Consider the following 23,664-nt stretch of genomic DNA (forward strand, 5'->3'; position numbering starts at 1 on the left):
GTGATGCCACCTCTTAGGTGTGCCACCAGTACAAAGCTTGACTGAGAAAGAACAACCCTCCTTCTTGGTTCCATGCCAGACCGCTTTGTCGCCCTTAGTCATTTCTTAGTGCTCTGTGGCCCTGCCACACTGTGGCTTGGCTCAGGAAACTGTTCTTACTCTCCCTTCTCTGTGTTCCTATTCACCTTGTAATTATTCTATTTTAGGCTGTTATGTAGTAGTTGCCCCGAATGGCCTGTTTCCCTCTGTTTTCTTTACTTGTGTCAAGCTCCGTGTTGTTTTGTGATGAGCACTGCTTTAGAACCGGCAGACCTTAGAAGAGACTTGAGCCAGCTGCCCTAGGGTAGGGTCCGTATCTCTCTGTTTTGTACTAGTGTCACGAGAGGATGCCTTGTAACCGCTCTTTGGTCATGATGGTGGCGATGAATCCATTCATGTAAAACGTAACATGCGTGTTAGGTTGGGGCACCCGAGGCTCAGTAGAGGTTTCTGTGATGCCTTCCTTCCCTTCCTCTTCCACTTGTGAAGAAGCTGATTTCTGGCCCAGCGTAATCTGTGCTCTGCTGCTCTCTCCTCTAGGGGGGGCAGATGATGTTTCTTCGTATGTATTTGCCGATAGGTCAAAGAGGGACGGGACTTGAGAATGAGTGTTCAGACTCCCAGATCCTACATGCGTGCTCTTGTGTAAAGGATTATCCATGATCCCAAAACAAGAGGAAAGGCATTTGATTTTGTCCGTATTTCCTAGGGAGATTAAAGTCATGGTAATATTGGCCAAAATTAATTTTAAAACTCCGTTAACGTTTTAAGGATTTTCATATAGATCAAATTTTTCTTACAAAAATTTCCATTTTTTGGAAAGTTGGAACAGTTGTGATTAAGATCTCGTATCACTAATACCGTGTGGTATGATTCTGCATGGCAAAATAAAAACTTACTTGGCATTGAATAGGACTCGGAAGTCCAGTGATCTGGTTGTATGGTCCATGTAGACTTAACCACTTGCAGCGGATCTCTTTCAAGGTCCTGGAACCTTTGAGCCTCAGTTACCTCACTTGTACATTGGCGATCATACCTACCTCACAGGGTTGTTGTGAGGATTCGATGAGATCATGTACGTGGAACGCACTTTGTAAATTGTAAAGTGCTACGCTGATGTTAGTTGTTGTTGTTGTATCTGAGATGTCTTCATTTTTTTTCCCCTTCAGAAATAGTCTAATAAACCTCTAGGGCTTTTCTGTTAAAGTATATTAGTTGGTACAACTTTGAATAAACAGTTTATTACAATATACGTAAGTATTCTATAAAATCTTTCTTGGGGTTAACTTTCAAGATTTTATGTGTATCTAAAATTCGTTTTAAAGACTGCAGGCACACAGTTTGGAAGGGCTCTGCCTTTGCTGCTCTTCACAGAGGAAGACCTCCCGAAATGCCGGTGAATTATGGTTCCCCACCAAGTCTTGGTGAGTGAGCTTGCCTTTTCAGATGAGTGAAACAGTCTTTTTACGTTCTTGACCAGTTTTGTAACTGCTCTGTTAAAATTTAAAAGGAAATACTGGTAGTAGTGTTTCAGTAGTGATGAGTACCAGTTTCCAAATTGGTTTTCCTGAAGTTATTCCTAAACGCAATAAAAATTAATGAAAGACAATCTTGTTGCAATAAGCCCGTAATAGTGATTATAGTAAAACAGAATTGGGGAGAAACTTGTGTCCTTAGGATTTCTGGAACATAGGTTCTGTGACCTCTAGAAATTGTTGTGGAGTTTTTCGTTTTTTTACATATTGGCTCTTCCTTAACCATTTTCATTGTTTTTATTTCCTAGTGGAGATACATCGAGGAAAACAACTCACAGGGTGTTCCACTTTTAGCACAGCATTTCCAGGAACCATGTATCAGCACATCAAAATGCACAGAAGGATTCTCGGACATCTGTCTGCTGTTTACTGTGTAGCATTTGATAGGACAGGACATAGAATCTTTACAGTGAGTTAATGTTTTAAACTCAATTTGGTATCAATCTGGAGCACTTGCGTGTGGGCTAGAATCATCTAGGCAATCTTCTAAAACATGTAGGTTCTATGCTTCCTATTCTCAGGGATTTTGACTCCATGGGTCTGATGCGGGGCCCATGAATTTGCATTTTTATTAAGTAGCCCAAGTGACTCAGATGCAGGTAGCTAGGCCTTTAAGGTGTTGGTGAGACATTGATGTAGAGCTGTGGTTCATGGGCCTGATTGTCAAGGATCTTAAAAATATACACGCCTAATACTTCCCCCTCCAGCCTATTCTAGACCTGCTAATGATGTTTCTAGTATGTCTGATAACCAGAACAAACCAAAAAACTTCCATAAAAATCTAAATCTCTACAGGTGATTCATACTCACATCGATTACTCATTGATACAGAGAAATTGATTACTTGAACACTGCAAGATTATTTTACAATTATTATAAAACTATACATAAATATTTGTAATTTAATTTACCGTTTTAATATTTTAAGGGAAAATTATAAGGGGTCACAAATTTAAGTTTCCTTTTTCAGTTGCGAGATTCAGAGTAGAGACTCAAAAGTGGGCTGAGTTAGATGGGTGTTGGCTGGTGCTACAGATTTGAGACTCTGTTGTCTGGTTATTTAGAATGAGGGTGCTAGTCCCATTATTTTTTAGTTGTTTTTGGAATTTCCAGTCAGCCTGTGATCCGTATATCTGTCCTAACGTGTATCAAATTATTTAGCTTGATGTGAGCTAAACTGACATTTAACCATTGTTAAGTGAAATATGTGAGTGGTGAACTTTTGGTTGGACTCATTATTTGGCAGGGAATTTTGGGAAAATAGTATTTATAATGTGGTCTGGTCCACAGAAATGAAAACTTCACAGTATCTTTACATAGATGTGATTTGAAGAAGAAAAGAACTATTGTTCCGTAAGTGTTCTGACTGTAAGATTCATAATTTATAGAGTATTCTACAGTTGGAAAGAGGAGTTATAGATACTTAATTTAAGTGACATATAAATGGTATTTTTAAAACTGCTGTAAAGGACTTGCTGTGTTAACATTTATTTTGGGGTATGTTTTTTCTTAGGGTTCAGATGATTGTTTGGTGAAGATTTGGTCAACACACAATGGCCGCCTATTATCCACATTAAGAGGTCATTCTGCAGAAATTTCAGATATGGCGGTCAACTATGAGAATACGATGATTGCTGCAGGGAGCTGTGATAAGATCATCAGAGTGTGGTGCTTGAGAACTTGTGCCCCGGTCGCTGTGCTCCAAGGACACACGGGGTCAATCACATCTTTACAGGTAAACTAGGTTCAGTGTGCATATACGTATATGATCTCCTTTTCCTTTGAAACTCTTTCTCCTCAGAGGTGACAAATAGTAAGATGCTTAGCAATTGTATGATCTGTTTTAGTAACCAAGAGAAATGTAATTAATCATACCTCCATGACTCTTGGAAGGGTGATGTAATGTCTAATGCAGTTAGAGCTTTACAGGAAGGCATGATGGATGACGTATTGCTTCTTTTAGGCTTACTGTTGAACTGGGGGAGTGTCGCTTACAAACCTGAGGCTACATTAATGATTTTTCTACTTTATTTTTTATTCTTTGAGAGAGAGTGTGTGAGTGGGGGAGAGGCACAAAAGTAGAGAGAGAAAGAATCTTAAGCAGGCTCCATGCTCATTGCAGAGCCCGATGTGGGGCTCGATCCCATGACCTTAGGATCATGACCTGAGCTGAAATCAAGAGTTGGACGCTCAACCAACTGAGCCACCTGGGCACCCTGATTTTTCTACTTTAAAACCTGTGGAGTTTGCTGAGTTGATTAAATTTGTTGAAGTATATTTAAACAATTTTTTCACTTTATTGTGGAAGCTAATTTTGCACATACACAAAGTAGACTCATATGAATCCCTAAGTGCCCATGGCTAGTTGTTCCCCAACCACTTCACTTTGTACCTAAAGCAGATCCTAGATTTCATATCATATCTTCTGTAAGTAGTTCAATATGTCTTTCTAAAAGATGAGGATTTCTTTTTAAAAAACACAACCAGGGGCATCTGGGTGGCTCAGTCGGTTAAGCATCTGACTTCAGCTCAGGTCATGATCTCATGGTTCGTGAGTTCGAGCCCTGTGTTGGGCTCTGTGCTGACAGCTCAGAGCCTGGAGCCTGCTTCAGAGTCTGTGTCTCCCTCTCTCTCTCTCTGCTCCTCCTGCACTCATGCTTGCTTTCTCTCCCTCTCTCTCTCTCTGTCTCAAAAATAAATAAATGTTAGAAAAAAAAGCAACCAAAACATTATCATCATACTTCCTTTTTTCATGTTCAGATTTCCATTTGTCTCATAAATAGAGTTACTTTGAGCAACCGGACAAAACCTGTACCTTACAATCAGTTACTGTCGATAAAAAGAAGCTTAAAACAAATTGCATTCCCTTGCCCAACTTTTAAAACCCTTTACAGTAAGTGTCTCTGTTGAAAGAGTTGGGTTCCCACAGTTTGGCTGTTACTGCTTGTATCCTTGTAGAGCAGCTCAGTATGTCCCTGTATTTCCTGTAACTTGGATGTTGGATCCAGAGCAGTAATTCTGTTTAATGTAGGCCTGGATCACGTGGAGGCCTTGTTTCAAGCACAGATCGCTAGGCCTCACCGCCAGAGATCCTGACTGAAATGGTGGAGGTGGAGCCTGAGAATTGGCATTCCTAATAAGTTCCCAGGTTCTCCTCCTCCTCCTCCTCCTCCTCCTCCTCAGGCTACACTTTCAGGATCATTGATCCAAAGCCTTGATCACCTTGAGGTGTACGCTCTTCTAGGCGTGAAATGTCTGGGAGTCTCTCTGTAGTAGCCATCGACGATACTGCCTTAGCTCCATTAGTTCATTCGGAACTGAAAATGGTGCATTTGGATCATTATTTCGAAAATCACATTTTGTTAGGAGATAATGACTTGTGAGGCCTTTTAAGGTACATGGGTGCTTCTGATTTGAATTTGGATAAAACTGGGGGAGTGGTTCCGTTTTCAGGTATGAATTCACCCAGGCTCTTTGCTAAGTGGTCTCCAAAGAGATTTGGTGTGAAGTCTTGTGACAAGAGAGATTTTTTCCTAAACTCTTCTGGTCAGTTTTCTTGAAGGATAGAGACAAGAAACTTATTTTTGAATGAAGACAACCGTAATCGGGATGGTGTTATATTTTGAAAATTTAAGCGAGATTTTGGTGGACCTATTTATTTTAAGGCAAGGAGTGTAATTGTTTTCTAGAAGACTGTGTTTCACAGTTAATGTTTTGTTATTTCATATGAATTTATAAGCAGTATAGCAGCAAATGAGAAAACTTCTAGTACTCTGTGCTGGTGTCTGTCCTAAAACCATTATGGAGTCCCGCACTGTGAAAGTGGAGCTCTGGTCTTTCCTGAGGCCCATTCTTTGGTAATGGGGCCACGTGTGGTTATCACCTACTGAATATACCTGAGAAGTCTGGGTGGTAGTAAGCTTTTATACATCAGAGGTCATCTGTGCTTGCCAGTGGTTACCAAAGTTCACAGTCAAACAGGTACACAGTTTTAGTTATTAATCTTTTTCATGTTCTTTGCTCTGTTGTTACTGGCATATAGAAAACATTTTTAATTTTAGTAAAGGTTTTTTTCTTCCAATTTGTATTGAAAATGTATACAAGTCCTATCGTTTGCAGAAAAATGAGCACATAAGAAAATAAGCCTCCATGATCTTACCATCTAGAAGTAGTCACTGTCAGTATTTTGGTGTACACGCTTAAGGGTAGCATCATGTAGTGTCATTGGATATAACTTACATTCTCAAAAACATTAAGATTAGTAGAACCAGAGGTAGAACCTTTTGTCTGTCTGAAAGAACAGTAAATGAACATTCCGCAGGAGTGAAAAGACATAATGTATAGCTCGTTTGGATTAGCTTTCTTTTACTTATTTACTTATTTTCATTAAAAAAAAATTTTTTTTTAACGTTTATTTATTACTGAAAGAGTCAGAGTGTGAGCAGGGGAGGGGCAGAAGGAGAGGGAGACGCAGAATCCGAAGCAGGCTCCAGGCTCTGAGCTGTCAGCACAGAGCCTGACGCGGGGCTCAAAGTCACAAACCATGAGATCATGACCTGAGCTTAAGTTGGACACCTGACCAACTGAGCCACCCAGGCGCCCCTGTTTATTTTTATTTTAAAAATTATTTTATTTGGGAGCGAGAGTGTGTGAGCAGGAAAGCGTGGCAGAGGGAGAATGAGAGAATCTTAAGTGGGTTCCATGCCCGGCCCAAAGCAAGCCTCGGTCTCACAACCCTGGGATCATGACCTGAGCTGAAATGAAGAGTTGGATACTCAACGGAATGGGCCACCCAGGTGCCCGTGGCTTTCGTGAAGAAATACGTGAGGCACTAATAAGAGCTTAGAACGTCAAGATATGGTAGGTAAGGAAAGGGCAGACAGAGGAGCCTTGAGTTGTAAGGCATTCGCCGATTCCACTGGGGGTGCCTGAAAAGCCTAGTAGAGTATTTGACACACTGGTAAGATTGGAGAGGAAATATTTTGGAAATCCCTACACAATTTATGTGTAACTGCGTTTGCAACTAATTAGAATAGAAAAAATTTACAGCAACTGGAAATTCCATGTGTACTTGGAATTCCTGAACAAGAGGACGAGAGAGAGTGGAGCAGAGCTGCACTTGAAGCGGTAAGAGCTGCGAAGTTTGCAAAATGCGCTGAAGAAATAGAGCCACGGATTGAAGAAGCACTAAGGACCCTGAGCAGAAGAAACATACGGAAAACTGCAGCTAGTGAACGTGGCCAGCAAACTTGTGTTTGGTTTAATTAATTAACTGAGTTTATTTTTTGAGGGGGAGAGAGAGAGAGCGCAAGCAGGGGAAGGGCGGAGAGAGAGGGAGAGAGACAGAATTCCAAGCAGGCTCTGCACTGTCTGTGCGGAACCCCGTGGGGCTCGAAGTCACGAACCATGTGATCATGACCTGAACTGAAACCAAGGGTCGTTCGCTTAACCAGCTGAGCCACCCAGGTGCCCTTTCATCACAATAAACCTTTTAAAGCCAAAGAGAAATCTTAAGGTAACCAAAAGGAAAAATAAGCAGTAAGGCTGATGATTAGCTTCTCAGTAGAACAGTGGGAGTTGATAGACCAAAAAAAAAAATGCTCTTTATTATTTTTTATTATTATTTTTTTTTATCTTAGGTAGAGAACACACCAGTGGCAGTGGGGGAAGAGAGGGAATCCCAGGCAGGCTCCGTGCTCAGCGCTGGAGCCTGATGCAGGGCTCGATCCCGTGACCCTGGGATCATGACCTGAGCTGAAACCAAGAGTTGGATGCTCAACCGACTGAGCTATTCTGGTGACCCCAAAGAAGTGCTCTATTTTTTTTTTTTTTTTTAATGTTTATTCATTTTTGAGAGAACGTGAGCAGGGGGGTGCAGAGAGAGAGGGAGACACAGTGTGAAGCAGGCTCCGGGCTCTGAGCTGTCAGCACAGAGCCCAACGTGGGGCTCAAACACACAAACCGCAGGATCACGACCTGAGCCGAAATCAGATGCTTAACCGACTGAGCCATCCAGGTGCCTCAAGAAGTGATCTTTCTGAAGTGCTGTTGGGGTGCCAAGCTGGCTCTGTTGGTAGAGTGTGCAACTTCGTCTCGGGGTCGTGCGTTCAAGCCCCACATTGGGTGGAGAGCTTTAATGAAATAAAGACATAAAAATAATCTTATATTTGGGTTTATTTAAAATTAATAAAGTGGTAATTGACAGTGACTATCTATCAAGCGTTCTGAACCCATCAAATCTGTCACTGAAGCTCTCTAAACACAGTTTCAGAAGTCTCCCAGCAGTGGAACAGGGGATTTCTAAATAGTCTTCTTTAGGCTGAGAGGGAAATGTGATCCTAGGCTTGGAGATGCAAGGATGAATGAAGAGTTTAAAAAAAAAAAAAGTGCGGACAAATGGAAAAAAGCACCAACTATATACAACAGGTATATGGGTTTAAGGGTTTATGGGTTTAAAAATCTAGAAACAATTGGGGCGCCTGGGTGGCTCACTCGGTTGGGCGTCCAACTTGAGCTCAGGTCATGATCTCAAAGTTCGTGGGTTCGAGCCCCGCATTGGGCTCTGTGCTGACAGCTCAGAGCCTGGAGCCTGCTTCAGATTCTGTCTCTCTCTCTCTGCCCTTCCCCTGCTTGTGCGCGCACTCTCGCGCGCGCGTGCTCTCTCTCTCTCAAAAATGAATAAACATTTAAAAAAATTTAAAAATATAGAGATAGCCGAACTAGCAAATAATAGTAATAGGGCTTGTATGTCAGCAGGAGGTACCTGTAGTATTCTGACATCTTTGCGTCGAGAAGTGAAAAATACAAGTTTACATAAGACTTAATAAGATGAAGGTGGATTTAGTAATCTCTAAAATAGCAAAAGAAATGTAAGAGGGTGTAGAACAAGCAATAGGGGGGAAATATGGAATAAGAGTAATAAAAAAAGGGCAAGAAAGGAGGGCAAGAGAAAGTCGGGAAGTGCTGGAATGTTACCAGGCTGTCAGCAGACAGCAGTGTGTTCACGAGCACTTCACGTACAAGTGCATTAGGTGGTTCCAGTGAGAGACAGACTTCAGACATAACTAAGAAACAAAACCCCGCCTGCGCTATGAGGCTAAGGGGAGGCTGGAAGTAAAGGATGGGAAACTCTTATAAACATTAACTGTAAGAATGCTGATACAGTATGCTAATATTAGATAATAGGTTTTAAGGAAATTACTATTTTTAGAGGTAAACGGGCAATTTGTAATGATAAAAACAGAAGATTGAGTTCTAAATTTAGTAACATGGAGTCAAAATACATAAAGCAAAAATAGAATTCATGGGGAAAAGTAGATCTCCATAATCATAGTGGGAGATTAAAACATCTCTGTTTCTCTCAGTAATTGAATGAAGAGTCTATACTCTTAAGAAACATAGAGGCGCCTGGGTGGCTCAGTTGGTTGAGTGTCCAACTTTGGCTCAGGTCATGATCTTGAGGTTGATGAGCTTGAGCCCCACCTCAGGCTCTGTGCTGACAGCCTGGAGCCTGCTTTGGATTCTGTGTCTCCCTCTCTCTCTGTCCCTCCCCTGCTCGTACTATGTCTCTCTCTCTCTCTCTCTCAAAAACAAATAAACATTTAAAAAATTATAAAAAAAGAAACACAGCTTTGAACAACATAAATAATGACTTGGATGCCACATCGAAACATTGTGTATAATATCAGCATCATTTCTTTACAACTGTAAGTGGGGTGTTTATTGTATAACTACTGTCCGCATTCTGACCCTTTAAGCAAGTTCTCAGCAAATTTGAAAATACTGAAATCATCCTAAGTATATATTCTCTGACAGTAGTGAAATTAAGCCTGAAATTATTAACAGCTAGAATTAATAGCAGAGTAATCCTCACATTAAGCAATATTCTTTTATTTTATTTAAAAAATTTTTTTAATGTTTATTTTTGAGAGAGAGAGAGAGAGAGAGAGCATGAGTGGGGGAGGGGCAGAGAGAGAGAGGGAGACACAGAATCTGAAGCAGGATCCAGGCTCTGAGCTGTCAGCAGAGAGCCTGATGTGGGGCTCGAACCCACAAACCGTGAGATCATGACCTGAGCCAAAGTCAGATGTTTACCCGACTCACCCACCCAGGTGCCCCAAGCAATATACTTTTAAATAACCCATGTGTCAAAGGAGAAACCACAATAAGAATTTGGGAATACTTAACTAATTATTAATGAAAATACTAGGTTCTTATCTATCATGGAATGTAGAATTCGATAGCCAGCCACCAAGATGGTGCTTGGTGATTTTTGCCTCCCTGGACTCATGCCCCTCGATAAGTCCCCATGTCGAATAGCGTGGACATGTCTTTTTTCTTTTTTTTAAGTTTATTTATTTTGAGAGAGACTGGAAGAGTGTGAGCAGGGGAGGGGCAGAGAGAGAAGGGGAGAGAGAGACTCCCAAGCAGGCTCTGCACTCAGCACAGAACCTGACGTGAGGCTCGAGCTCACAACCATGAGATCATGACCTGAGCTGAAATCAAGAGTTGGATGCTTAACCGACTGAGCCACCCAGGCGCCCTGGGTTGACCTTACTCTCTTGACTCACTTATCTTGAGGGAGGTCAGCTGTCGTTTGGATAGGATACTCACAACCTTAAGGACAGGTCTTCATGGCAAACACCTGAAGTCTCCTGCCAGAGGCAAGGGAGTCTGCCCTTTCGGAAGCTGGTCGGACATCTCCTGCAGCCTCGTGAGACCCTGAGCTGGAACCACCTAGCTAAGCTTCTCTGAATTCTTGACCCTTAAGAGACTGGGAGATAATATATATTGATTTTGGTAGCTACGTTTTGGGGTAATTTGTTACATGGCATTGGATTACTAATACACAGCTGAAGCTGTGCAGAAAGGGAAATTTATAACTCTCAATGCATATATTTTAAAAAGGTGAAATTCAGTGATCCACTGTATTTCTCAGGAAGGTAGAAAAATAACAGGAAACCATAGAGGATGAGTTAGGGAGATAAGTACAAAAATTAAGGATAGAAAACGTAAGCATAACAGGATCAGCAAAGCCAAAAGTTCTTTGAAAGACTGAAAATGTTGGTATAAGATTGAGGAAGGAAGAAAAAAAACGTCACAAGTAACCATTATCAGCTTTAAGGGGGCATCTCTATAGACTCTTCAGACATTAAAAAGAGGCTATCTTAAATGACCATATGAGAAATTTGAAAATAAAGATGCAACAGGTAAATACTCAGAAAAACACTTATGAAGACTGGCACAGAGAAGAAGAAAATCTGAATAGACCTGTAACTATAAATGCATTGACTCTACAGTGAAATTTCCTTATTTTCCTGTTAGTATTTCTGTTAAAAAAAAAGTTTAACCTGAATCTCATGAGGAAGTAATCAAATTCAAATTAAGAAACAGTCTGTGAAGTAAATCCATATCCTTCAAACATTTAGTTTCAACAAAGGCTAAGTCAATAAGTAAATAAAGTTACAAGGAAACTAAGAAAATAGTACAAGTATAAATGTGATATGTGAGCCTTGATTTGGATCCTGGCTCTAGGAGTCAAGAAAATCTATAAAGCAGTTTTGAGAAATGAGGAGAAATTTCAGTATGAATTCTATATTACATAACAGTATTATGTTGATAGTAAATTTCTTGAGTGTTGACACATTTGTTGCATTTAAGGATTAGAGATTCAATATTCTTAGGAGACTCATGCTGAGGATCTTGGGCTGTAGTGTCATGATTCAGGTTCACATGGTTCACGTCTATCCACTTAACAGCAAGAGACAAGTATGGCACCATATTACATGTATGCTATACCAAGAGAATCCACTGAAAATGCTTTGACAGGTTACAATTTGTCTTACAAAATGATAGCTCTGGGACCAGATAGTGGTAATGGCTGCACTGCATGTGAAAGTAGTAAGTGCTGCTGAGTTCCACATTTTAAAATGGCTCAAATGGTGAGTTTTATGTTGTGCAAATTCCCCCTTTCCATAAATCTGTCTAAAATGCACATGTAATAAATACACAGGAAAGATTTGCATTTTTGGCAGTATTTTAATAAGGGTCACTAGCTACCTTTGACGAATGCATTCTTTAAAAGTAACATAGGGGCGCCTGGGTGGCTCAGTCGGTTAAGCGTCCGACTTCGGCTCAGGTCATGAATTAGCGGTTTGTGAGTTCGAGTCCCGTGTCGGGCTCTGTGCTGACAGCTCAGAGCCGGGGGAGCCTGCTTCAGATTCTGTGTCTCCCTCTCTCTCTGCCCCTCCCCACCGCCCCTACTCACTCACTCAATCACTCTCTCTCCTTCAAAAATAAACATTAAAAAAAAATTTTAAAAAAATAAAAGGAACATAGAGAGTCCCAGCATACATTAAACTTTGCCACCAGACAAGTTGTAGAAGCTGTGTTCCAGGCATATGTTATATACTGAATACTCAGAATTTGTAGATTTGGGGGCTCCTCGGTGGCTCAGTTGGTTCAGTGTCGGATTCTTGATTTTTGGCTTGGGTCATGATCTCGTGGTTCGTGAGTTCGAGCCCTGCCTTGGGCTCTGCGATGACAGTGCAGAGCCTGCTTGGGATTCTCTCTCTCTCTGCCTTTCTCTCTGCCCTTCCCCCTGCTCTCTCTCTCTCTCTCTCTCAAAATAAATAATAGACTTTATTAAAAAAAAAATGTGTAGATTTCAGGAAACCGATTTTGACTTTGGAAGTAGCTACGCGAGATTGTAGTACAGAGTCATAAAGCTGCCAGGGACTTTGAGAAATCATACTTCTTATGTTTCCTTTATGCATAAGGATTTTCCTTGGAAAAATGAGACTCTTCAATATCCAGAGGTACATATTATGGTCATTGATGAGTAGCTTTGAGGATGATTAATGAAACATGGCTGTCAGTATATTGTATTTGAGGAATGTTGCTCTTACAAAAGGGAAAGCTTGAAAGGTTAAAAATATGCCTGTTGGGCATTAAAAAAAATCTCGTAAAAAGAAAACTCCAAAGCTGAGAGGACTCGCTGGTGAATTCTGTTAAAACTTACAGAATTGTTGAGAGCTTAGTAAACCAGATAAATACAGAACCTATGTCCTAAAACCAAAACTTGGCTATAAACCATCAATAACTAATTAGCAAATATAACAGAAGAACATAAATCACAATAGCAACAAAAGCCTTCATACACATAGGAGTAAACTTTACCAGGAAATTAGAAAACTCTTCATGAAGAGAGGTCTTAAAAAATAACGACAGCCTTGGCATTGGGTGGCGAGGGAATAGTCTGTTTTAGTGAAAATGTCTAGTATAGTATACTCCTGAATCAGAAGATTCAGTGCTGTAAAGATGTCATATCTCTCCAGATCATGGTATAAGGTTAGTGTGTTTATATTTGAAATCCCAGTTGCTTTGTTTTAATGGAATTTAGCGTGCCATCAAGTTCATTTAGGAGAGAAGATAAGCGCAAATAGCCCCCGCCTCCAACCTAACCCAAACAAACCTGGCAACTTTTGCCATGCTAGGTATTTAAAAATATTTTTGAAGTGTTACAGAGAGGACGGTATTGTGTCAAGCTAGGGACAGAGTTGTCAGTGAGATGAACTAGACAGCAACACCACTTGTGTACCTAAGACTTTGATTTAGTTAGAACATAGGAGACTTCAGGTGCAGTTACTTTTCTGTAGACATTCGGGTTTGGAATTCTTAAAATACCCTATGCAAAGTTACAAATTTTACTGTGACGTTTTAATTTTAATTATAAGAATATTCAGCTGTTAATATACCTTTAGTTATTACTTTTATATTTATTTATTTATTTATTTATTTACTTATTTTAAAGTTTATTTATTTTTGACAGAGAGGCAGAGAATGAGCAGGGGAGAAGTAGAGAGGGATGGAGACACAGACTCCGAAGCAGGCTCCAGGCTCTGAGTTGTCAGCACAGAGCCTTGACGCGGGGCTTGAACTCATAGACCGCGAGATCATGACCCGAGCTGAAGTCGGGTGTTCGACCAACTGAGCCACCCAGGCGTCCCTAGTTATTACTTTTAATGAGATATTCCCCAAAACTCAGTTTTAGTCTGCCTTCTGGAACATACCTGCTTAGATGTAAATGATCACTTTCAACATTTTAAAAAACCCTTCCTTTTCTATACTTGAAGAGAAGGAACTTGGAAAAAGCTTCTTTGAAGAAGTCTTAGATTCAAATCCTACCTCCCTTATAAAGTGTATAATCTTGGGAAAAATCATAAAACATAATAAACCGTATCTCTCTGGGATGTTATAATGATGAATAATTATGTGAATAACCTAGAAAAATTGCTTCTCAACTCTTCTTTCCTGTTAATGTCTGTACTTTGTTTGCTAAGCTCCTTTGTGTTGAATGCCTGGTGAGTCAGCAGGTGTGTTTCCTTCTGCATGGCTCTCCTCCCCGACCCTGGGGGGAAGGAAGGGACTACTTCCTTGCAGTGAAGGTTCTTGGATTTAACTGGGTTGATTCTTGGTGGTTTGTCTTATCTGTTTCCTTTCAGTAAATACTGTACACTGTTGTCTGATAAATTTTTGCATTTTACTTGAGAACAGCATTTACCTCTTGCTCTTACTGGGTCCAGATTCTCTACCATTTAACCCATTTCCCCACCACTTCCACAAACGAACACAGTAGTCCTATAGATATTTCCGTTGCTATCGTATACCATAGTCCCTCTCACTTTTGTACTTTGGTTCATATTCTTTTGCCTGGTGTGTTTTTCTTGTTTTCTTCGTACCTTCCTTTCCATCTTTTAAGCCTTATTGGAGGTCTCTGGTCCAAATTGATCTTACGTTATCTAGCTTGTTTGTGTGGCACAGTTGAACGCCCAGTTCTGAAGTTACCAGTATAATTGTTGTGTTTCCTTAGAATACTTTCATAGTTTTGTTTTTTAAATATTTGGATAATTGATCCACTTGGAATTTATCCTGGTCTATAGTCTGAAGAATAGCTTCCAGATTGCTCTACGATTGGTAAATCATTTATGCTTTGATCCATCGTTTCCCCAACTGTTTTGAGACAACCCTTTATCTTAACTCTTCTATTAAGGGCCATTTTGGAGTTGATAATTTCTTTTTCCATTGGTCATTCTGACCCTGTACCTACCATGCCCCATAGTTTTAATTATTGAGGCTTTGTGATAAGCTTTCATATTGGTAGGACCAACTCTTCACGCTCTTCACTTTCTCTTTGCAAAAGTTTTTCTCTTTATTCTTGTTTGTTAGTTTTGACAGTAATCTTTTATTGAGATTGCATGACATTTACAAATGAGAGATAGACCTTATTTTTGTAGGTTATGATTTTTCACTCTACTGTCACCTGTATTTTGCAATGGTTATGTTTTACTTAAATTTGTGAGTTGAAATTAACTTTGAAAAACCATTAAACTATGACTTTAGTAGGCACTTAGGAAACTGAATTGTATGTGTTGTTCTTTTTCAGTTTAGCCCAATGGCCAAAGGCTCCCAAAGATACATGGTCTCTACTGGTGCTGATGGGACAGTTTGTTTCTGGCAGTGGGATTTAGAATCCCTGAAATTCAGGTAGGTGGCTCTAATAGTGTAATAAGTTTTCTTTTCAACTTTTTTTTTTTAACGTTTATTCATTTTTGAGAGAGAGAGTGCGCGTGTGTGCGCAAGTGCGGGGGAGAGAAACACACACACACACACACACACACACACACACACACACACACACACACACACACTCCGAAGCAGGCTCCGAGCCATCAGCACAGAGCCTGATGCGGAGCTCGAACCCACGAATTGTGAGATCAGGACCTGAGCTGAAGTCGGACGCTCAACGGACTGAGCCACCCAGGCGCCCCAAGTTTTCTTTTTCTAATGTTACAGTTTAGTCTAATGAGATGAAGTCTGATTATAAAGTGAAGTTGTGTATTGTGGTTGCCTTTTTACTATTTACAGCATTAGTGCCTTATTGACTGTTTACTGTTTGCAATGTACTGTTTGGATGGTTGGATAGATAAAAGAATCAAGTTCTTCTATCTTAGAGGGCACATTCTATGGGGGAAAAAAGTGAGATCATATGCGAAACATCTTGAAAAATGTTAGAAGTGTATAATTGGACGTGTAGTCAGAAATTTAGGCAGGATTACTTAAGAGTCAGAAGACCTGGGTTGTAGATCTGTGCTGTCCAGGACAGTACCCGCCAGCCGCATATGACTGGTGAGCACTTCACGTGTGTCTGGTGCAATCGAGGAGCTGAATTATTAATTTCAGTTTAAAACCTGATACTTGATTCAGGTATTATAAAACCTTTAAGCATATTTCAAACAACTTGAGTATGTGAATTAAGGTTTTATGAAATCTGAATACAGATCCGGTGTCTTTGGTGAAGAGATACAGTATGTGTGCCGTATGTTCTGGAAGATTTCAGAGATGTGATATGAAAAGAATCTAAAGTTCTCATTAATGTTTTTATTAATATCGATGTGATATTTTGGATATATTGGGTTAAATGAAAGAAAACTAATCTTTTTACATTTAACGTGGCTCCGATAAAAATGCAGAGTTACACCTGGGGCTTGCACTGTTTCTGCCGAGTGGCGCTGTCCCCTGGTGGTTGTGTTCCCCGTCCTACAGCCTTGATGGCGGGTTCACTTGCATTCTGGGTTTTAGTCCCCTCAGCTACAAGACCGGGGCTGGTAGGTCTGCTCTTGCTGTGCGGTAGCGTTCTTGTGAACATAGGGATTGAACAGTCTTCCAGAACCCATCCAGCTGTAATATTATATGCAGAGATACTTGACATACTGTGAGGTGCTTCATAAATAAGGTCATACTATTTAAATGTGCTAGATTCAAACCAGTATTCTGAACCCTGTTAATGTGTTAAACTAATGAGTTCTAAAACGACATCTTCTTCTTTTCAAGTCCACGTCCCTTGAAGTTCACGGAGAAGCCTAGACCAGGTGTTCAGATGCTTTGTTCTTCTTTTAGTGTTGGTAAGATAACTTTAGTCATTCTTTTTTTCTTAGTTTTATTTTAGCCTTTATTGAATGGCCACAGTATTGCTTAGAGCCTTTCTCAGATGGATAGTAGATGACTTAGGTTTAATCTATGATGTTTATTTAATTAACTTTTTTCTTGTCTTTCACTGTCCCATTCTGCCACTCTCTGATTTTTTTTTTTTTTTTTAACGTTTATTGATTTTTGAGACAGAGAGAGACAGAGCATGAATGGGGGAGGGTCAGAGAGAGGGAGACACAGAATCTGAAACAGGCTCCAGGCTCTGAGCTGTCAGCACAGAGCCCGACGCGGGGCTCGAACTCACGGTCTGTGAGATCGTGACCTGAGCCAAAGTCGGCCGCTTAACCGACTGAGCCACCCAGGCGCCCCTGCCACTCTCTGATTTTTAATGGCCATCAGAGTCTGTGATAGACGAGCTGGCAGAAGGAGGCTTAAGGCATCCATGTGTCCGTGGTGAGATACACCAAAACTGATTCTCTTTAACAGGCTGCACTGTGTACTTTGATAGTTTGAATTTGTTTTCCACACATCCTGGTTAAATCATTTCCGCATTTTCTTTTCGTACACAGTGAACTTGGGTAGTAGTTTTTCTTTTTAGGCGACGTCAAAGACTTCCCCCAATGAGTCTGGAAACTTGAATGAGTGAACTTGTATTCTGAAGCGAGGTGTGGGTATGTGAGGTTCTTTCGAAAGCAGAGCCCCTTTTGTCAGTCATCTTTAGACTAGTAGCACATAGGGTCATTGCCCAGAGTTTGTAAGGCAGTGGGAGATAGTGAATATTTCCGGGTTGAATTACTTTTTAAATTAAAGTCCCATCTGATTTATGTGTTTTTTGTTTTGTTTTGTTTTCAACACCACCAAACAATTCTGTATCTAGCACTAGCTGGGTGTCCTACAGTTCGTTCAGTACCGTTCTGACACTATCTACCTAAAGAATAGTGTGAGATCCCACGGGTGAAGAGCTCAGTCCTACAAGACTCCCCCTGTCCCAGATCATGTTGTCACCTGTGCTCAGACTCATGGGCTAAAGATCGGAGGTTCCCACAACACCCTCCTTGGGTCTGATTATTCTGCTAGAACAGCTCACGGAACCCAAACATTTTACTTACTAGATTTCCAGCTTATTATAACAGGATATAATTCAGGAACAGCCAAATGGAAGAGACACAGAGGATAAAGTGTGTGGGATGGGGCACTCTCTGGGCATGCCACATGTCCCCAAATCTTCACGTGTTCACCAACCTGGAAGCTTTCTGAACTCTTTCCTTTTGGGTTTTTATGGAGGCTCTATTACATAGGTACAGTTGATTAAATCATTTGTGATTGATTCAACTCCCTCTCCCCCCCACTTCTCGGAGGTCAGGGGAGCCCTCTGATCACACGGTTGGTACTTCCGGCAGTCAGCACCCCCATTAACGTGAACTTTGTTAATGTGAGCTCTGGTGTGGTTGAAATGGATTTGTTACGAATATCAAGATACTTTTATCAGTGCTGTCACTTAGGAAATTCCAAGGGTTTTAGGAGCTCTGTGCCAGAAATAGGGATGAAGACCCAGTATGTATTTTTTATTATAAATTGCAACATCGCTCTGCATTATATTAATTTTAAAGTCTTTATGTAATGAGTTATAAAATGGATCTATTGAGATAAACTTAGTTTTGGAATAAGAGATTTTGCTTAATTTGATACACAGATTTGGTTTGTTTGGATATTTGTTACAAACCCAAGTTTTTTAACCTTGATGTTTTTATTGCAGGTGGTATGTTTTTAGCCACAGGTAGTACTGATCATGTAATCAGAATGTATTTTTTGGGTTTTGAAGCACCTGAAAAAATCGCGGAACTTGAAAGCCACACGGTAAGTGCTCATGTTATAAAATTCTGTGGATTAATTGTTAATATTCCTTTTTAAAAAAATTTTTTTAACGTGTATTTATTTTTGAGACAGAGAGAGAGCATGAACGGGGGAGGGTCAGAGAGAGAGGGAGACACAGAATCTGAAACAGGCTCCAGGTTCTGAGCTGTCAGCACAGAGCCTGACGCGGGGCTTGAACCCACAAATTGCGAGATCGTGACGTGAGCTGAAGTCGGACGCTTAGCCGACTGAGCCACCCAGGCGCCACAATCGTTAATATTCCTGTTGGTACATGGTCAAATATTGCTAACGAAATTGTTCTTGATTTTAATTTTAGATATAGGAGGGATTGCATGTATAAAGGTGAAGGATATTACTGACAAAAGTATGTGACAGTGCTAATATTTTGTGGTGGTTATTTCAGCTTTAAGTGACAGTTTGGGTGGGGTTAGTTTCAAGGGGACTACTCCTCTTAATCACACTAATTAAATCAGAATGCTCTTTTATTAATGTATAGTAAGATAGCTCTCAGGATTCTAGAATACTGGTCAGTGGTCAGGTTATCTTTTTTTCCCTGTAGGAAGTTCTGTGAAGTTATTTGATAAACATCCAGATTACTTTAAAGGGAAAAACATTTTGAACCTAAATAATCATCAAAGTGAATAGGACTTGTTTTCAGCTGTTAAAACCTTTATGTTTTGATCACTTTCCACATGTGAATTTTTACACAGATGTAATTCATTGTAAATACAGTTTTAAATTTAGAATGAAGTCTTCTTTTTTTAACAGTCTCGTTAGATTTACGTTAGGTTTTTGCACCTAAATGTAAGATACGTGTTTGAGTGATGAAGCTAAGCGGCACAGATTCTCGTTCTTGTGCTAAACCAGATGTGTTTCTAGCTCTAAAATGGAGGGGTTTTTTTTTTGCTTTGTTTACAAATGAGAGGGTTGATCACTTTTCTGTTTGTTTTGTGCCCCCCTCCCCCCCTTTAGGATAAAGTTGATAGCATCCAATTTTGTAACAATGGTGATCGGTGAGTAAGGGTTTTTGTGTTTGTGAGTGGGTTTTTAGGCAAACATACTGTGCTGCATGGTAGTGCAGCTAATACATTGCCTTGCAAATTGCAGGTACTTAGTAGTAATTGTATGAATTGAATGAAATGTGTCTTTGGGGGGGCGGGGAGGGACACATTAAGTGCAAGTGTTTAGAATTGTAGCTTCTACCAGCTCCTATGACCAAAAGTAGCTTTCCTTAACTCACTATTGGCTAAATGTTTGATTTGCAGGAAAATTAGATGTAAAGATAATAAAATTCCTGATGTTTGAGTAGTTAAAAAAAATCTCTTCTAGTCAACCACTGTGATGTGTCATGTGACCGAATTGTCACTTAAATTATATACTCTCTTATGGTCCCAAGTGTCTTTCAGGTGCCTTTCCTAAACTGCAGTTTTTAATACTTCCTCTTGTTAAAAGATTGACGTATTTTTACATAGTGGCCAACGTGAATTAGCTTGAGTGTAAAGATGCTAAAATGGAGCTTTTGCTCTTACTGATTTTCCCACACACACACCTTTAATTCTTCCTAGTTATCTTTCCTTGTCCAGGTACTTCTTGCACATTGTCTCCTCAAAACTCCATCTATTTGACAAGCTATTGAATGAGTTTGAGATGTGCATTAACTCCATAGGGCCAGGCAAATTACAGCAAACCAATTTTTCCCATTCAGATAAGCTCTGAATCCCTGTCTTTGAGATAACACCTCTGCATTTACTTGCAGTCAGAATAGCTACATTAAAAGTGTTCTGGCTTGTGATTTTATCTGTAGTTCTTAGTGGCATGTTTGTGAGCATAAGATCTTTTTCTGAATATTTTAAGGTTCTTAAGTGGTAGCAGAGACGGAACAGCACGGATTTGGAGATTCGAGCAGTTGGAATGGAGAAGCATTTTACTGGATATGGCGACCAGAGTCTCAGGGTAAGTGGAAGCAGGTGCATTGTAATTACTTGGTCCTTCTCTCCCTGGTGGTTGACTGCTGTGCTCAGGGGATTGGAGCCACTTCCTGTTAGCAAGAGCAGTGATCTAAATGAATGGCTACTTCCTGCATATCTGGTAGATACATAAGATATGTAAATCTCATTTTTCCCAAAGAGTTGATCCTTACATTTATGTTTCTAGTACACTGCCTGCTGTAGGGTAGCCATGTCAAAGGTTTTATCAGTTTTTCTGAGACATGTTTCACATTTAGTCCTTTGGAAATCCTCATGTCTGCTTTATTTTTAGGAATTGTAGGGGAAATTAACTCATTCTCTGCTGTGTCTCAAACAGTTCTAATTTGGTTTCAAAATAAATGAGATATTAACATTTTTGTGAAATGATCTGTGGTAGGGAATGGAAGCAAGATGTACTGGAAATCTGATAATCCTTGTTCACAAACAAATCACACCATTACCATGATTGAAAAATGATCCGTCTGGATACTCAAAAGCACCTTAGTGTGGGAGTGAATACTGTTAGTCCTTGATTGGTTGAAATAGTGAAGGTTATTTCACTATTAAGAGGATACTTTGAAATCACACTCACCTATGAAAAATTATTTTATTAAGCAAAATACGAACATCGGTGTAAAAACTTCAATACAGAAAGTTTTACTGAGACAGAAAACTGCTCAGTTTTCTTGTTGCCTTGGAGAGCACTTTGCCTGAAATCCCCCCCCATGGTGGGAATTGTCTTTTCTCATTTAAAGTTTTACCTCTTTCCAGTCTTGAAAAACAGAGTTTTCTGTATGTAAGAATTAATGGGTATATTCGTTTTAGTGTTCTAATCTTGGGTGATCAACTTGGTGAAGGACAAAATGTCTGTTGGTTCAAAGCTATTAACAGGTGAATGCCTTTTAGTTTAAAGTGAAGCATGGATGGGGAGCCTGGGTGGCTCGGTTGAGCGTCCCATTCTTGGTTTCTGCTCAGGTCCTGATCTCATGGTTCATGGGATCAAGCTTGGCATCAGGCTCTGTGCTGACAGCGCAGAGCCTGCTTGGGATTCTCTCTTTTCCTCTCTCTCTGCCTCTCTCCCCCCCCTCCCCCCCTTAAAATAAATAAATAAACTTAAAAAATAAAGTGAAGCATGGAGTCTTTGCCTTTACTCCATTTTGCCTCTTATGTTACACTTTTCCCTAACCAATCTAGTTAGGATTATTCTCTTGTCTGTGTTCCATTGTGCTTATATAGAGAGATACTATGGGATACTTCTTCCATATTCTTATGGTGGTTTTCTTTAATTACAATGTATGTTTGTGGCACAAGAACAGACACTCAGATCATTGGAACAGAATAGAGAACCCAGAAATGGACCCACAAAGGTATGGCCAACTAAGCTTTGACAAAGTAGGAAACAATATCCAATGGAATAAAGACAGCCTCTTCAGCAAGTGGTGCTGGGAAAACTGGATAACAACATGCAGAACAGTGAACCTGGACCACTTTCTTACACCATACACAAAAAGAAACTCAAAATGGATGAAAGGCCCAACTGTAAGACAGGAAGCCATCAGAATCCTTGAGGAGAAAGCAGGTAAAAACCTCTTTGACCTCGGCTGCAGCAACTTCTTACTCGTCTCCAGAGGCAAGGGAAACAAAAGCAAAAATGCACTACTGGGATCATCAAAGTAAAAAGCTTCTGCACAGCAAAGGAAACAATCAGCAAAACTAAAAGGCAACCGACAGAATGGGAGAAGATATTTGCAAGTGCCATATAAGATAAAGGGCTAGTATCTAAAATTTATAAAGAACTTCTCCAACTCAACACCCAAAAGACAAATAATCCAGTGAAGAAATGGGCAGACGACACGAATAGACACTTCTCCAAAGAAGACATCCAGATGGCCATCCGACATATGAAAAAATGGTCAGCATCACTCATCATCAGGGAAATACAAATCAAAACCACAATGAGATACCACTTTATACCTGTCAGAATGGCTAACATGAACAACTCAGGCACAACAGATGTTGGCGAGGATGTGGAGAAAGAGGATCTCTTTTGCACTGCTGGTGGGAATGCAAGCTGGTGCAGCCACTCTGGAAAACAGTATGGAGGTTTCTCAAAAAACTAAAAATAGAACCACCCTACGACCCAGCAATTGCACTACTAGGCATTTATCCAAGCGATACAGGTGTGCTGTTTCGAAGGGACACATGCACCCCCATGTTTAGAGCAGCACTATTGACAGTAGCCGAAGTATGGAAAGAGCCCAAATGTCCATCGATGGATGAATGGATAAAGAAGATGTGGTGTATATATACAATGGAGTATTACTTGGCAATCAAAAAGGATGAAACCTTGCCATTTGCAACTACGTGGATGGAACTGGAGGGTATTCTGCTAAGTGAGATTAGAGAAAGATAAACATCATATGACTTCACTCATGAGGACTTTAAGAGACAAAACAGATGAGCACAAGGGAACGGAAGCAAAAATAATATAAAGACAGAGGGGTACAAAACATAAGAGACTCTTAAATATGGAGAACAAACTGAGGGTTGCTGGAGGGGTTGTGGGAGGGGCGGTGGGCTAAATGGGTAAGGGGAATTAAGGAGTCTACCCTTGAAATCATTGTTGCACTATATGCTAACTAATTTGGATGTAAATGAAAAAAAAAAAACTAAAAAAAATGTTATGTTTATAATTTCTTCGGATGTATTCTCTGATTTCAAACGCAGCTAGGCCTTACACTATCTCTGTGTATTACGAGTATATTTTACAGAGAGACTTTGCATGTCATGTTCATAAAGGCTGCAAATCATTGCAGGTGTTTGTGTCCAGGCCTTTCTTGCCAAGAGAGCCTGTAGGAACCGCCTGTAGGGCACTGTAAAAGCATGAGTACAGTTTTATGTACAGTTCAACAGATTGAATATCTGTATGTCAGGCATTTTTCTAGGTGCTGGGGATGTGAAGATGCTTTCCTTCTTTCTGTTTTCCTAAAATGTGTTGTCATCTTCTCTGGAGAGAGAAACAACTTTATTGCTGATAGGGCTTGATGTCAGGGGAAGGGAATAATAGAAAAGGGGGAGAGAGAAAAAGCTTTGCCTTTATGAGCAGTGATGGTGTCCTAACATCTGCCTTCATTCAGACTCAACTGTTTCTAAATCATCCCCTCCCTGTCCCATTTTTGCCATAATCTGTTTATAGATAATCTGCTGTGGGTCAGATGTGTATCAGACATATGATGATGTATATACATGAACTAGATTAC

General features: G+C 40.2%; 1 protein-coding gene across 1 annotated transcript in view; it reads left to right on the plus strand.

Moving 5' to 3' along the window:
• BRWD1 (bromodomain and WD repeat domain containing 1) overlaps positions 1–23,664 on the plus strand; it is a 124,754-nt gene that overhangs the window by 24,583 nt on the left and 76,507 nt on the right. Inside the window, exons 6-13 of the mRNA XM_060640877.3 lie at positions 1,365–1,463; positions 1,823–1,983; positions 3,088–3,309; positions 15,019–15,119; positions 16,467–16,537; positions 18,319–18,419; positions 19,410–19,450; positions 20,292–20,390. Of these exons, the coding sequence (XP_060496860.3) occupies positions 1,365–1,463; positions 1,823–1,983; positions 3,088–3,309; positions 15,019–15,119; positions 16,467–16,537; positions 18,319–18,419; positions 19,410–19,450; positions 20,292–20,390 (895 nt within the window). The remainder of the gene's footprint in view (positions 1–1,364; positions 1,464–1,822; positions 1,984–3,087; positions 3,310–15,018; positions 15,120–16,466; positions 16,538–18,318; positions 18,420–19,409; positions 19,451–20,291; positions 20,391–23,664) is intronic.

This window comes from Panthera onca, chromosome C2 (assembly GCF_046562875.1).
Source record: "Panthera onca isolate mPanOnc1 chromosome C2, mPanOnc1 haplotype 2, whole genome shotgun sequence".
NCBI classification, from domain to species: domain Eukaryota; kingdom Metazoa; phylum Chordata; class Mammalia; order Carnivora; family Felidae; genus Panthera; species Panthera onca.